This window comes from Bombina bombina, chromosome 2, assembly GCF_027579735.1.
Source record: "Bombina bombina isolate aBomBom1 chromosome 2, aBomBom1.pri, whole genome shotgun sequence".
NCBI lineage: Eukaryota > Metazoa > Chordata > Amphibia > Anura > Bombinatoridae > Bombina > Bombina bombina.
Genome location: NC_069500.1, coordinates 421,356,596 through 421,370,776, shown reverse-complemented (window position 1 = coordinate 421,370,776; position 14,181 = coordinate 421,356,596). Strand labels below are relative to the sequence as shown.

Genomic DNA, 14,181 nt, shown 5'->3' with positions numbered 1-14,181 from the left:
CATTCATTACAAACAACAGCTGGAGGAACAGATACCACAAGTTTACAGCAAATACACTTAACTTTGGTAGATCCAGCATCAGGCAGCGATTTTCCAGAAGTATCTTCTGACTCAGGGTCAATCTGGGACATCTTGCAATATGTAATAGAAAAAACAACATATAAAGCAAAATTGATCAAATTCCTTAAATGACAGTTTCAGGAATGGGAAAAAATGCCAGTGAACAAGCTTCTAGCAACCAGAAGCAAATAAACAATGATACTTAAATAATCTGGAGACAATAATGACGCCCATATTTTTTGGCGTCAAGAAAGACGCCCAAATGCTTTTAGTGCCAAAAATGACGCCACATCCGGTAACGCCGACATTTTTGGCGCAAAAACGTCAAAAAATGACGCAACCTCCGGCGACAAGTATGACGCCGGAAATAACAAGAAAAAAAAATGTTTTGCGCCAAAAAAGTCTGCGCCAAGAATGACGCAATAAAATGAAGCATTTTCAGCCCCCGCGAGCCTAACAGCCCACAGGGAAAAGAGTCAAATTTTTAAGGTAAGAAAAAAATGATTATTCAAATGCATTATCCCAATAATGAAACTGACTGTCTGAAATAAGGAATATTGAACATCCTGAATCAAGGCAAATAAATGTTTAAACACATATATTTAGAACTTTATATAAAAGTGCCTAACCATAGCTTAGAGTGTCACAAAAATAAGACTTACTTACCCCAGGACACTCATCTACATGTAGTAGAAAGCCAAACCAGTACTGAAACGAGAATCAGTAGAGGTAATGGTATATATAAGAGTATATCGTCGATCTGAAAAGGGAGGTAAGAGATGAATCTCTACGACCGATAACAGAGAACCTATGAAATAGACCCCGTAGAAGCGGATATCAACGTAGAATCTAGCACAAACTTACTTCACCACCTCCACAGAAGGCAAAGTTTGTAAAACTGATTTGTGGGTGTGGTGAGGGGTGTATTTATAGGCATTTTGAGGTTTGGGAAACTTTGCCCCTCCTGGTAGGAATGTATATCCCATACGTCACTAGCTCATGGACTCTTGCTAATTACATGAAACAAACATGGTTTTAACTAAATTATCAGAATATGGTAGGCTTTTTAAAACAGCGCAGTGTGTTAAAAGTTTCTCATGCAATGACTACGGCTTTCGCCGAAACGCGTAAGCTCGAGAACGCTGTTCTATCTGTAAACTAAGATGTTGTTGTTATTGTAAATGTTTTAATGGAAGCTGCTTAGTAAAATAAGTTATTTTTTATTCACTGGATTTGCCTGGTGCTCCTTTCATTGGTGTGTTCTACAAAGCTTTCATATGAGACGGGGAGACAGAGTGAGCACAGGTGCTACGGAAGAAAATTATCAGACCCTGGATGGAGACAGGATATCCCACAGAACAAAGTATTCAAGCAGTAAGAGGAGAATGGAGGTACTGGTGTTGTCAGAATCTGCAATTTTGTGATTGAGGAGGGAGCACAGTCAGAAGTGACAGAGTCCCAAAGGGAAAAGCCAACCGGCAAGAATCAAGGCTCCTGTGGACCAACACAGATCCGTGACAGAGTCCAGTTATTCCTCCACGGACAGTGGGTAACACTCACGACACACACAAAGTGTGCATATACGGTACTGTGTCAGTGATATAAATTCACAGAGTTACCTGCTTGTATAAATTGAAGGCTTTTGTTGTTATCAGAGTAGGAATTCAGATGGGAGGCTTGATTGGCCACAATTTCAGATTTGTATGTGTCTGGGATTATCCTCCATCAGAGGTTAAATTGTATACCAAGTGGAAGTTTCCATTCCTTCAGGTCCTGAGACTCTCTTCGTATGTGTTGATACCCGGGACAAAAGGGCACGAGCACAAACGCAAATAAAGTCGAGAAGCATAATCAACAAAAATATGTGAAAGTGAAAACAAGCTGTAACCTCCAGGGGCAACAAACCGCCCTGCAAGGAGGGATAAATATAATCTGGGTAACCCGCATATGTAGTAGTAGGGAGCGGTAGGGAACTCGCCTCATGAAGGACAGAACCCCCAGAGGCGGATGGCTCGGCAGATCCTTGATTCCCCAAGCCCGAGGAACAAGGCACTCTAATACGGCATATCGAACATAACCGATTGACCTGTGTCAACGGGGCCCATTCGCATTCTTCACAAGTCGAAGAATTTGAAATTCGAACAGTCTCAGCATCAGAATCCTCCATAACTAGATAGAGAATATAATAATATGGACTAAAGAAAATTCTAAACGGCACCTGACACCCACAATGGCTGGGGCACTCACCACCTACTAGGAACCACACACTAGCAGACCAGAATTTTTCAGACGCCACACGGTCAGGAATGCGGAAATGGAAGACCAGAACGTAAACACGTCCAGTCACAAGGTGAACTGTATAGTCCAAAAAAAGTGCGTCCAACCATAAGGTCGCATCACTCCAAAGGCCATTATGTTCTAAGCCGAGAGCCCAGTTAACACTACAGATAAGCAGATTGAATCACACAAACATGATTAAAAAAAAAACCCTGTTCAATAATCCCCCTCGGGAGATATTAACCCATGATTCCAAGATACCAAAAGAGCCTCACTGAGGCCCTATATTATATACTTAATAAGTCCCGCAAGATAGTACCTTACGGGAAGCAAAGAAGTTACAGTACATTCTGATGACGTAAAATGAAACAATCTTACCGGAATCTACGCCGTGGAACAGGAACACGGCCCTTCAAGTGTGACGAATAGTAGCAGCGCCTCTGCCATGGACTTGAGAGAAGAAAGCAGGCAGCGAAGTTAGACAACGCCGATTGCTTGTGGAGCGGTTAATGAGTCGGGATGGTTTCCCAGAAAGACTCTCCCTGCATCTACGGACTCTAACTTTCATCCAGGCCCTCACTGAGAGACTGATAGGATTACTTAAAACTCCTGTCCCATGTCGAAGAGTACTACCCTCCATAAGAGACAAAACAAACTTCTGACACTTCTCTGCCAACCACCTGGGACGAAAGGCAAAGAATGACTGGGGGATGAGGGGAGTATTTAAGCCTTTGGCTGTGGTGTCTTTGCCTCCTCCTGGTGGCCAGGTTCTTATTTCCCAAAAGTAATGAATGCAGCTGAAACTAATTTGAGCTGTAACTACACCGAGTGGTGGTTTGAGTGCTTTTTTCTTGATCTTGAGCCTTTATTGTTATTTGTATGCATCTATTACATAACAGAAAACTACTGCGTTATTTTGAAGTGCAATAAACCATTTTTTATAAACTACTAAAATTTCTCTGCTCAAATTCAGTGGCATCAAATAGCAGCTGGTCATAACTTCTACATTTATAGCTTTTGCAATATGGAGAAGTAGGAAACGGGATAAAATGGAAACTTTTAAAATATATAGAGATTAATTTCCTCTAAAATCAGATGTAAATGTTAGACAAATGTGTGTTAAAGATAACGACAGCAAGGAGTTAGATGAACACAAACACACTTGTCTTGACACACCACACATGAAAGAAAAAAGACCAGGGTTTGCTGTAATATCTAATGGAATTCAGTGCCTTTTGTTGCAGTTTTAGTAAAACCCTTCAAATTCAAGTGGAAGGTTTTTTTCATAGAAATGTAAATCTAACAGCTTATGAACATTTGCTAGCAGCAAACCACACTTCAACTATTATGGCAGTGTTTCTCAAATCCAGTCCTCAAGTATACCAAAACAGGCCAGATTTGTATTATATCTCAACTAGAGCACAGGTGAACTAATCAGCTGATGGGTGAGAGCAGGTTAGTAACTATAGTTACTAATCAGCTGTATATTTTACCTCTGCTCTAGTTAGGATAGCATGAAAATCTGGCATGTTAGGGGTACATGAGGACCGGAGTTGAGAAACACTGATCCATGGTATCATAGAAAGAACTGCCTCTTCGGATACTACGGAATAAAAAGGAAAAAAAAACAGAAGTGGACAGAAGCAGACCAACAGGTAAGCAAAATGAGATACAGGAGAGCAAGTAAGGCTGTGGAATAGGATGTTAAATAAATTTGTTGTATTGTATGCCCAAACTTCTCTGAGTTGCAGAAGCTAAAATTACTGATATGATGTAAAGAACAATAGGGAATAAATGATGAAAGAATTAAAAAAAGGTAAAGTACTCACCTTTATAGGCTACTTCCCAGTGTCCCTCCACAGAATGATTCCTGCTGGTGATCACAAACTGATATCCAACCCACAGCCTAAGTAGAAAGGAATAATTTAAATACTCAATTTAGCTAATACACAGAAATATTTACTAAAAAGATAAGAACAACCTTCTAGGTTTATCGACAGAAAAATTCCCCACTTCTCAAAAAGTTTAATAGTTCACTTTGGAACTCGTCTTATTCTTTATTTCTAGAAATCCAGCAGTATTTAATACATAACACAACAAGATTTAGATTTTAAATCAGCAACGCCTTTGTCATATTCTAAGCAACAGCAAGTGTATAATTCACATCTCTTGTGTAAGTACTTAAAGGGACACTGTACCCAAAAAAATTCTTTCGTGATTCAGATTGAGCATGAAATTTTAAGCAACTTTCTAATTTACTCCTATTATCACATTTTCTTCATTCTCTTGGTATCTTTATTTGAAATGCAAGAATGTAAGTTTAGATGCCGGACCATTTTTGAGAACAACCTGGGTTGTCCTTGCTGATTGGTGGATAAATTAATCCACCAATAAAAAAGTGCTGTCCAGAGTACTGAAACAAAAAAACAAAAAAAGCTTAGATGCCTTCTTTTTCAAATAATGATAGCAAGAGAACGAAGAAAAATTGATAATAGGAGTAAATTAGAAAGTTGCTTAAAATTCCATGCTCTTTCTGAATTACAAAAGAAAAAATTTGGGTTCAGTGTCCCTTTAACTGTCCACTTGGAGAAACATTTTAAATGTCTTAAGGGGCTCTTTGCTTGTCAAGTAAGTAGCACCCACCAAAGGGGCATCATTTTTTAAAATAACCAAGAAAGGTGAGAAAGGAAACAGAATTTATGTTTACCTGATAAATTACTTTCTCCAACGGTGTGTCCGGTCCACGGCGTCATCCTTACTTGTGGGATATTCTCTTCCCCAACAGGAAATGGCAAAGAGCCCAGCAAAGCTGGTCACATGATCCCTCCTAGGCAACGCCTTCCCCAGTCATTCGACCGACGTAAAGGAGGAATATTTGCATAGGAGAAATCATATGATACCGTGGTGACTGTAGTTAGAGAAATTAAATCATCAGACCTGATTAAAAAACCAGGGCGGGCCGTGGACCGGACACACCGTTGGAGAAAGTAATTTATCAGGTAAACATAAATTCTGTTTTCTCCAACATAGGTGTGTCCGGTCCACGGCGTCATCCTTACTTGTGGGAACCAATACCAAAGCTTTAGGACACGGATGATGGGAGGGAGCAAATCAGGTCACCTAGATGGAAGGCACCACGGTTTGCAAAACCTTTCTCCCAAAAATAGCCTCAGAAGAAGCAAAAGTATCAAATTTGTAAAATTTTGTAAAAGTGTGCAGTGAAGACCAAGTCGCTGCCTTACATATCTGATCAACAGAAGCCTCGTTCTTGAAGGCCCATGTGGAAGCCACAGCCCTAGTGGAATGAGCTGTGATTCTATCAGGAGGCTGCCGTCCGGCAGTCTCATAAGCCAATCTGATGATGCTTTTAAGCCAAAAAGAGAGAGAGGTAGAAGTTGCTTTTTGACCTCTCCTTTTACCAGAATAAACAACAAACAAGGAAGATGTTTGTCTGAAATCCTTTGTAGCCTCTAAATAGAATTTTAGAGCACGAACTACATCCAAATTGTGCAACAAACGTTCCTTCTTTGAAACTGGATTCGGACACAAAGAAGGCACAACTATCTCCTGGTTAATATTTTTGTTAGAAACAACTTTCGGAAGAAAACCAGGTTTAGTACGCAAAACCACCTTATCTGCATGGAACACCAGATAAGGAGGAGAACACTGCAGAGCAGATAACTCTGAAACTCTTCTAGCAGAAGAAATTGCAACCAAAAACAAAACTTTCCAAGATAATAACAATATCTACGGAATGTAAGGGTTCAAACGGAACCCCTTGAAAAACTGAAAGAACTAAATTGAGACTCCAAGGAGGAGTCAAAGGTTTGTAAACAGGCTTGATTCTAACCAGAGCCTGAACAAAAGCCTGAACATCTGGCACAGCCGCCAGCTTCTTGTGAAGTAAAACAGATAAAGCAGAAATCTGTCCCTTCAAATAACTTGCAGATAATCCTTTCTCCAAACCCTCTTGTAGAAAGGATAGAATCTTAGGAATTTTTACCCTGTTCCATGGGAATCCTTTCGATTCGCACCAACAGATATATTTCTTCCATACTTTATGGTAAATTTTCCTAGTTACAGGCTTTCTAGCCTGAATAAGAGTATCAATGACAGAATCTGAGAACCCACGCTTTGATAAAATCAAGCGTTCAATCTCCAAGCAGTCAGTTGGAGTGATGCCAGATTTGGATGTTCGAACGGACCTTGAACAAGAAGGTCCCGTCTCAAAGGTAGCTTCCATGGTGGAGCCGATGACATATTCACCAGGTCTGCATACCAAGTTCTGCGTGGCCACGCAGGAGCTATCAAGATCACCGAAGCCCTCTCTTGATTGATCCTGGCTACCAGCCTGGGAATGAGAGGAAACGGTGGGAACACATAAGCTAGGTTGAAGGTCCAGGGCGCTATTAGTACATCTACTAGAGTCGCCTTGGGATCCCTGGATCTGGATCCGTAGCAAGGAACCTTGAAGTTCTGACGAGACGCCATCAGATCCATGTCTGGAATGCCCCATAATTGAGTTATTTGGGCAAAGATTTCCGGATGGAGTTCCCACTCCCCCGGATGAAATGTCTGACGACTCAGAAAATCCGCTTCCCAATTTTCCACTCCTGGGATGTGGATTGCAGACAAGTGGCAGGAGTGAAGCTCCGCCCATTGAATTACTTTGGTCACTTCTTCCATCGCCAGGGAACTCCTTGTTCCCCCCTGATGGTTGATATATGCAACAGTCGTCATGCTGTCTGATTGAAACCTTATGAATTTGGCCTTTGCTAGTTGAGGCCAAGCCTTGAGAGCATTGAATATCGCTCTCAGTTCCAGAATGTTTATCGGGAGAAGAGATTCTTCCCGAGACCATAGACCCTGAGCCTTCAGGTGTTTCCAGACCGCGCCCCAGCCCACCAGGCTGGCGTCGGTCGTTACAATGACCCACTCTGGTCTTCTGAAGCTCATCCCTTGGGACAGGTTGTCCAGGGTCAGCCACCAACGGAGTGAATCTCTGGTCCTCTGATCTACTTGGATCGTCGGGGACAAATCTGTATAATCCCCATTCCACTGTCTGAGCATGCACAGTTGTAATGGTCTTAGATGAATTCGCGCAAAAGGAACTATGTCCATTGCCGCAACCATCAAACCTATTACTTCCATGCACTGCGCTATGGAAGGAAGAAGAACAGAATGAAGTACTTGACAAGAGCTTAGAAGTTTTGATTTTCTGGCTTCTGTCAGAAAAATCTTCATTTCCAAGGAGTCTATTATTGTTCCCAAGAAGGGAACTCTTGTTGACGGGAATAGAGAACTTTTTTCTACGTTCACTTTCCACCCGTGAGATCTGAGAAAGGCTAGGACAATGTCCGTATGAGCCTTTGCTTGTGGTAGAGACGACGCTTGAATCAGTATGTCGTCCAAGTAGGGTACTACTGCAATGCCCCTTGGCCTTAGCACCGCTAGAAGGAACCCTAGTACCTTTGTGAAAATTCTTGGAGCAGTGGCTAGTCCGAATGGAAGTGCCACAAACTGGTAATGCTTGTCCAGAAAGGCGAATCTTAGGAACCGATGATGTTCCTTGTGGATAGGAATATGTAGATACGCATCCTTTAAATCCACCGTGGTCATGAATTGACCTTCCTGGATGGTAGGAAGAATTGTCCGAATGGTTTCCATCTTGAACGATGGGACCTTGAGAAATTTGTTTAGGATCTTGAGATCCAAAATTGGCCTGAATGTTCCCTCTTTTTTGGGAACTATGAACAGATTGGAGTAAAACCCCATCCCTTGTTCTCCTAATGGAACAGGATGAATCACTCCCATTTTTAACAGGTCTTCTACACAATGTAAGAATGCCTGTCTTTTTATTTGGTCTGAAGACAATTGAGACCTGTGGAACCTTCCCCTTGGGGGTAGTTCCTTGAATTCCAGGAGATAACCTTGAGAAACTATTTCTAGCGCCCAAGGATCCTGAACATCTCTTGCCCAAGCCTGAGCGAAGAGAGAGAGTCTGCCCCCCACCAGATCCGGTCCCGGATCGGGGGCCAGCATCTCATGCTGTCTTGGTAGCGGTAGCGGGCTTCTTGGCCTGCTTACCTTTGTTCCAGCCTTGCATCGGTCTCCAGGCTGGCTTGGTTTGAGAAGAATTACCCTCTTGCTTAGAGGATGTAGAATTTGAGGCTGGTCCGTTTCTGCGAAAGGGACGAAAATTTGTTTTATTTTTAGCCTTAAAAGACCTATCCTGAGGAAGGGCGTGGCCCTTTCCCCCAGTGATGTCTGAAATAATCTCTTTCAAGTCAGGGCCAAACAGCGTTTTCCCCTTGAAAGGGATGTTAAGCAATCTGTTCTTGGAGGACACATCCGCTGACCAAGACTTCAGCCAAAGCGCTCTGCGCGCCACAATAGCAAAACCTGAATTTTTCGCCGCTAATCTAGCTAATTGCAAAGTGGCGTCTAAGGTAAAAGAGTTAGCCAACTTAAGTGCTTGAACTCTGTCCATAACCTCCTCATAAGAGGATGCTTGATTGAGCGACTTTTCTAGTTCCTCGAACCAGAAACACGCTGCTGTAGTGACAGGAACAATGCATGAAATTGGTTGTAGAAGGTAACCTTGCTGAACAAACATCTTTTTAAGCAAACCCTCTAATTTTTTATCCATAGGATCTTTGAGAGCACAACTATCTTCTATAGGGATAGTGGTGCGTTTGTTTAGAGTAGAAACCGCCCCCTCGACCTTGGGGACTGTCTGCCATAAGTCCTTCCTGGGGTCGACCATAGGAAATAATTTCTTAAATATAGGGGGAGGGACAAAAGGTATGCCGGGCCTTTCCCATTCTTTATTTACAATGTCCGCCACCCGCTTGGGTATAGGAAAAGCTTCGGGGGGCACCGGGACCTCTAGGAACCTGTCCATCTTACATAATTTCTCTGGAATGACCAAATTGTCACAATCATCCAGAGTAGATAACACCTCCTTAAGCAGAGCGCGGAGATGTTCCAATTAAATTTAAATGTAATAACGTCAGGTTCAGCTTGTTGAGAAATTTTTCCTGAATCTGAAATTTCTCCCTCAGACAAAACCTCCCTAGCCCCTTCAGACTGGTGTAAGGGCATGTCAGAACCATTATCATCAGCGTCCTCATGCTCTTCAGTATCTAAAACAGAGCAGTCGCGCTTTCGCTGATAAGTGGGCATTTTGGCTAAAATGTTTTTAATAGAATTATCCATTACAGCCGTTAATTGTTGCATAGTAAGGAGGATTGGCGCACTAGATTCACTAGGGACCTCCTGAGTGGGCAAGACTGGTGTAGACATAGAAGGAGATGATGCAGTACCATGCTTACTCCCCTCACTTAAGGAATCATTTTGGGCAACATTATTATCAGTGGCATCATTGTCCCTACTTTGTTTGTCACATTCATCACATATATTTAAATGGAGAGGAACCTTGGCTTCCGAACATACAGAACATCGTCTATCTGATAGTTCAGACATGTTAATAGGCATAAACTTGATAACAAAGCACAAAAAACGTTTTAAAATAAAACCGTTACTGTCTCTTTAAATTTTAAACTGAACACACTTTTTTACTGAATATACGCAAAAGTATGAAGGAAATGTTCAAAATTCACCAAAATTTCACCACAGTGTCATAAAGCCTTAAAAGTATTGCACACCAAATTTGAAAGCTTTAACTCTTAAAATAACGGAACCGGAGCCGTTTTTACATTTAACCCCTATACAGTCCCTGGTATCTGCTTTGCTGAGACCCAACCAAGCCCAGAGGGGAATACGATACCAAATGACGCCTTCAATAAGCTTTTTCAGTGGATCTGAGCTCCTCACACATGCATCTGCATGCCTTGCTTCTCAAAAACAACTGCGCATTAGTGGCGCGAAAATGAGGCTCTGCCTATGACTAGAAAAGGCCCCCAGTGAAAAAGGTGTCCAATACAGTGCCTGCCGTTTTTTTAATAAAATTCCCAAGATTAAAATAACTCTCCAAAGTTATAAACCAATAAATATGCTTATAAAGTAATCGTTTTGGCCCAGAAAAATGTCTACCGGTCTTTAAAGCCCTTGTGAAGCCCTTTTATTCTTATATTGAAAATTAAGAAAATGGCTTACCGGATCCCATAGGGAAAATGACAGCTTCCAGCATTACCAAGTCTTGTTAGAAATGTGTCATACCTCAAGCAGCCAAAGTCTGCTCACTGTTTCCCCCAACTGAAGTTAATTCCTCTCAACAGTCCTGTGTGGAAACAGCCATCGATTTTAGTAACGGTTGCTAAAATCATTTTCCTCTTACAAACAGAAATCTTCATCTCTTTTCTGTTTCAGAGTAAATAGTACATACCAGCACTATTTTAAAATAACAAACTCTTGATAGAAGACTAAAAACTACATTTAAACACCAAAAAACTCTGAGCCATCTCCGTGGAGATGTTGCCTGTGCAACGGCAAAGAGAATGACTGGGGAAGGTGGAGCCTAGGAGGGATCATGTGACCAGCTTTGCTGGGCTCTTTGCCATTTCCTGTTGGGGAAGAGAATATCCCACAAGTAAGGATGACGCCGTGGACCGGACACACCTATGTTGGAGAAAAGAACACACCAATATAAAAATCAGGAAAGCCTTGATAAATGTGCAAATTAGCCTTAACTTGCTTTCAAAAAGTGTTTTTTTAAAAAACAGAATTTATGTTTACCTGATAAATTACTTTCTCCAACGGTGTGTCCGGTCCACGGCGTCATCCTTACTTGTGGGATATTCTCTTCCCCAACAGGAAATGGCAAAGAGCCCAGCAAAGCTGGTCACATGATCCCTCCTAGGCTCCGCCTACCCCAGTCATTCGACCGACGTTAAGGAGGAATATTTGCATAGGAGAAACCATATGGTACCGTGGTGACTGTAGTTAAAGAAAATAAATTATCAGACCTGATTAAAAAAACCAGGGCGGGCCGTGGACCGGACACACCGTTGGAGAAAGTAATTTATCAGGTAAACATAAATTCTGTTTTCTCCAACATAGGTGTGTCCGGTCCACGGCGTCATCCTTACTTGTGGGAACCAATACCAAAGCTTTAGGACACGGATGAAGGGAGGGAGCAAATCAGGTCACCTAAATGGAAGGCACCACGGCTTGCAAAACCTTTCTCCCAAAAATAGCCTCAGAAGAAGCAAAAGTATCAAACTTGTAAAATTTGGTAAAAGTGTGCAGTGAAGACCAAGTCGCTGCCCTACATATCTGATCAACAGAAGCCTCGTTCTTGAAGGCCCATGTGGAAGCCACAGCCCTAGTGGAATGAGCTGTGATTCTTTCGGGAGGCTGCCGTCCGGCAGTCTCGTAAGCCAATCTGATGATGCTTTTAATCCAAAAAGAGAGAGAGGTAGAAGTTGCTTTTTGACCTCTCCTTTTACCGGAATAAACAACAAACAAAGAAGATGTTTGTCTAAAATCCTTTGTAGCATCTAAATAGAATTTTAGAGCGCGAACAACATCCAAATTGTGCAACAAACGTTCCTTCTTTGAAACTGGTTTCGGACACAGAGAAGGTACGATAATCTCCTGGTTAATGTTTTTGTTAGAAACAACTTTTGGAAGAAAACCAGGTTTAGTACGTAAAACCACCTTATCTGCATGGAACACCAGATAAGGAGGAGAACACTGCAGAGCAGATAATTCTGAAACTCTTCTAGCAGAAGAAATTGCAACTAAAAACAAAACTTTCCAAGATAATAACTTAATATCAACGGAATGCAAGGGTTCAAACGGAACCCCCTGAAGAACTGAAAGAACTAAATTGAGACTCCAAGGAGGAGTCAAAGGTTTGTAAACAGGCTTAATTCTAACCAGAGCCTGAACAAAGGCTTGAACATCTGGCACAGCGGCCAGCTTTTTGTGAAGTAACACAGACAAGGCAGAAATCTGTCCCTTCAGGGAACTTGCAGATAATCCTTTTTCCAATCCTTCTTGAAGGAAGGATAGAATCCTAGGAATCTTAACCTTGTCCCAAGGGAATCCTTTAGATTCACACCAACAGATATATTTTTTCCAAATTTTGTGGTAAATCTTTCTAGTTACAGGCTTAAACACTAAAAAACTCTAAGCCATCTCCGTGGAGATGTTGCCTGTACAACGGCAAAGAGAATGACTGGGGTAGGCGGAGCCTAGGAGGGATCATGTGACCAGCTTTGCTGGGCTCTTTGCCATTTCCTGTTGGGGAAGAGAATATCCCACAAGTAAGGATGACGCCGTGGACCGGACACACCTATGTTGGAGAAATTAGTATTAATATGACCTTAAAGAAACCGTAAACTACTTGAAAATACAACATTTATAGTAGTCAAGTGAAAAATAAACATACCTTAAAGGGACAGTCTACACCAGAATTTTAATTGTTTTAAAAGATAGATAATCCCTTTATTACCCATTTCCCAGTTTTGCATAACCAACACAGTTATAATAATATACTTTAAACCTCTGTGATTATCTTGTATCTAAGCCTCTGCAAACTGCCCCTTTTTTCAGTTCTTTTGACAGACTTGCAGTCTAGCCAATCAGTGCCTGCTCCCAGATTACTTCACGTGCACAAGCACAGTGTTATCTATATGAAATAACATAATTTATGTAAGAACTTACCTGATAAATTCATTTCTTTCATATTAGCAAGAGTCCATGAGCTAGTGACGTATGGGATATACATTCCTACCAGGAGGGGCAAAGTTTCCCAAACCTTAAAATGCCTATAAATACACCCCTCGCCACACCCACAATTCAGTTTAACGAATAGCCAAGAAGTGAGGTGATAAGAAGGAGCGAAAGCATAAAAAATAAGGAATTGGAATAATTGTGCTTTATACAAAAAAAATCATAACCACCACAAAAAAAGGGTGGGCCTCATGGACTCTTGCTAATATGAAAGAAATGAATTTATCAGGTAAGTTCTTACATAAATTATGTTTTCTTTCATGTAATTAGCAAGAGTCCATGAGCTAGTGACGTATGGGATAGCAGATACCCAAGATGTGGAACTTCCACGCAAGAGTCACTAGAGAGGGAGGGATATAATAAAGACAGCCAATTCCGCTGAAAAATTAATCCACTACCCAAATCAAAAGTTTCAATTTTTATAATGAAAAAAACTGAAATTATAAGCAGAAGAATCAAACTGAAACAGCTGCCTGAAGTACCATTCTACCAAAACTGCTTCTGAAGAAGAAAAAACATCAAAATGGTAGAATTTAGTAAAAGTATGCAAAGAAGACCAAGTCATTGCTTTGCAAATCTGATCAACAAAAGCTTCATTCTTAAAAGTCCAGGAAGTAGAAACTGACCTAGTAGAATGAGCCGTAATCCTCTGAGGCGGGGATTAACCCAACTCCAAATAAGCATGATGAATCAAAAGCTTAACCAAGATGCCAAAGAAATGGCAGAAGCCTTCTGACCTTTCCTAAAACCAGAAAATATAACAAATAGACTAGAAGTCTGTCTGAAATCTGAGTAGCTTCAACATAATATTTCAAAACTCTTACCACATCCAAGAATGTAAGAATCTTACCAAAGAATTCTTAGGATTAGGACACAAAGAAGGGACAATAATTCCTCTACCAATGTTGTTAGAATTCACAACTTTAGGTAAAAATTGAAATGAGGACAGCAAAAACCACCTTATCCTGATGAAAAATCAGAAAAAGGAGATTCACAAGAAAGAACAGATAATTAAAAAACTGTTCTAGCTGAAGAGATGTCTAAAAAGAACAATACTTTCCATGAAAGTAATTAATGTCCAAAGAAAGCATATGCTCAAACAGAAGAGCCTGTAAAGCCTTCAGAACCAAATTAAGACTCCAA

General features: G+C 41.2%; 1 protein-coding gene across 1 annotated transcript in view; it reads right to left on the bottom strand.

The window, feature by feature from the left end:
* The window catches only part of DGCR2 (DiGeorge syndrome critical region gene 2), a gene marked incomplete in the record, with an annotated part of 543,661 nt that overhangs the window by 287,990 nt on the left and 241,490 nt on the right, over window positions 1-14,181 (bottom strand). Inside the window, 1 exon segment of the mRNA XM_053701964.1 lies at window positions 4,167-4,243. Within this exon segment, the coding sequence (XP_053557939.1) occupies window positions 4,167-4,243 (77 nt within the window).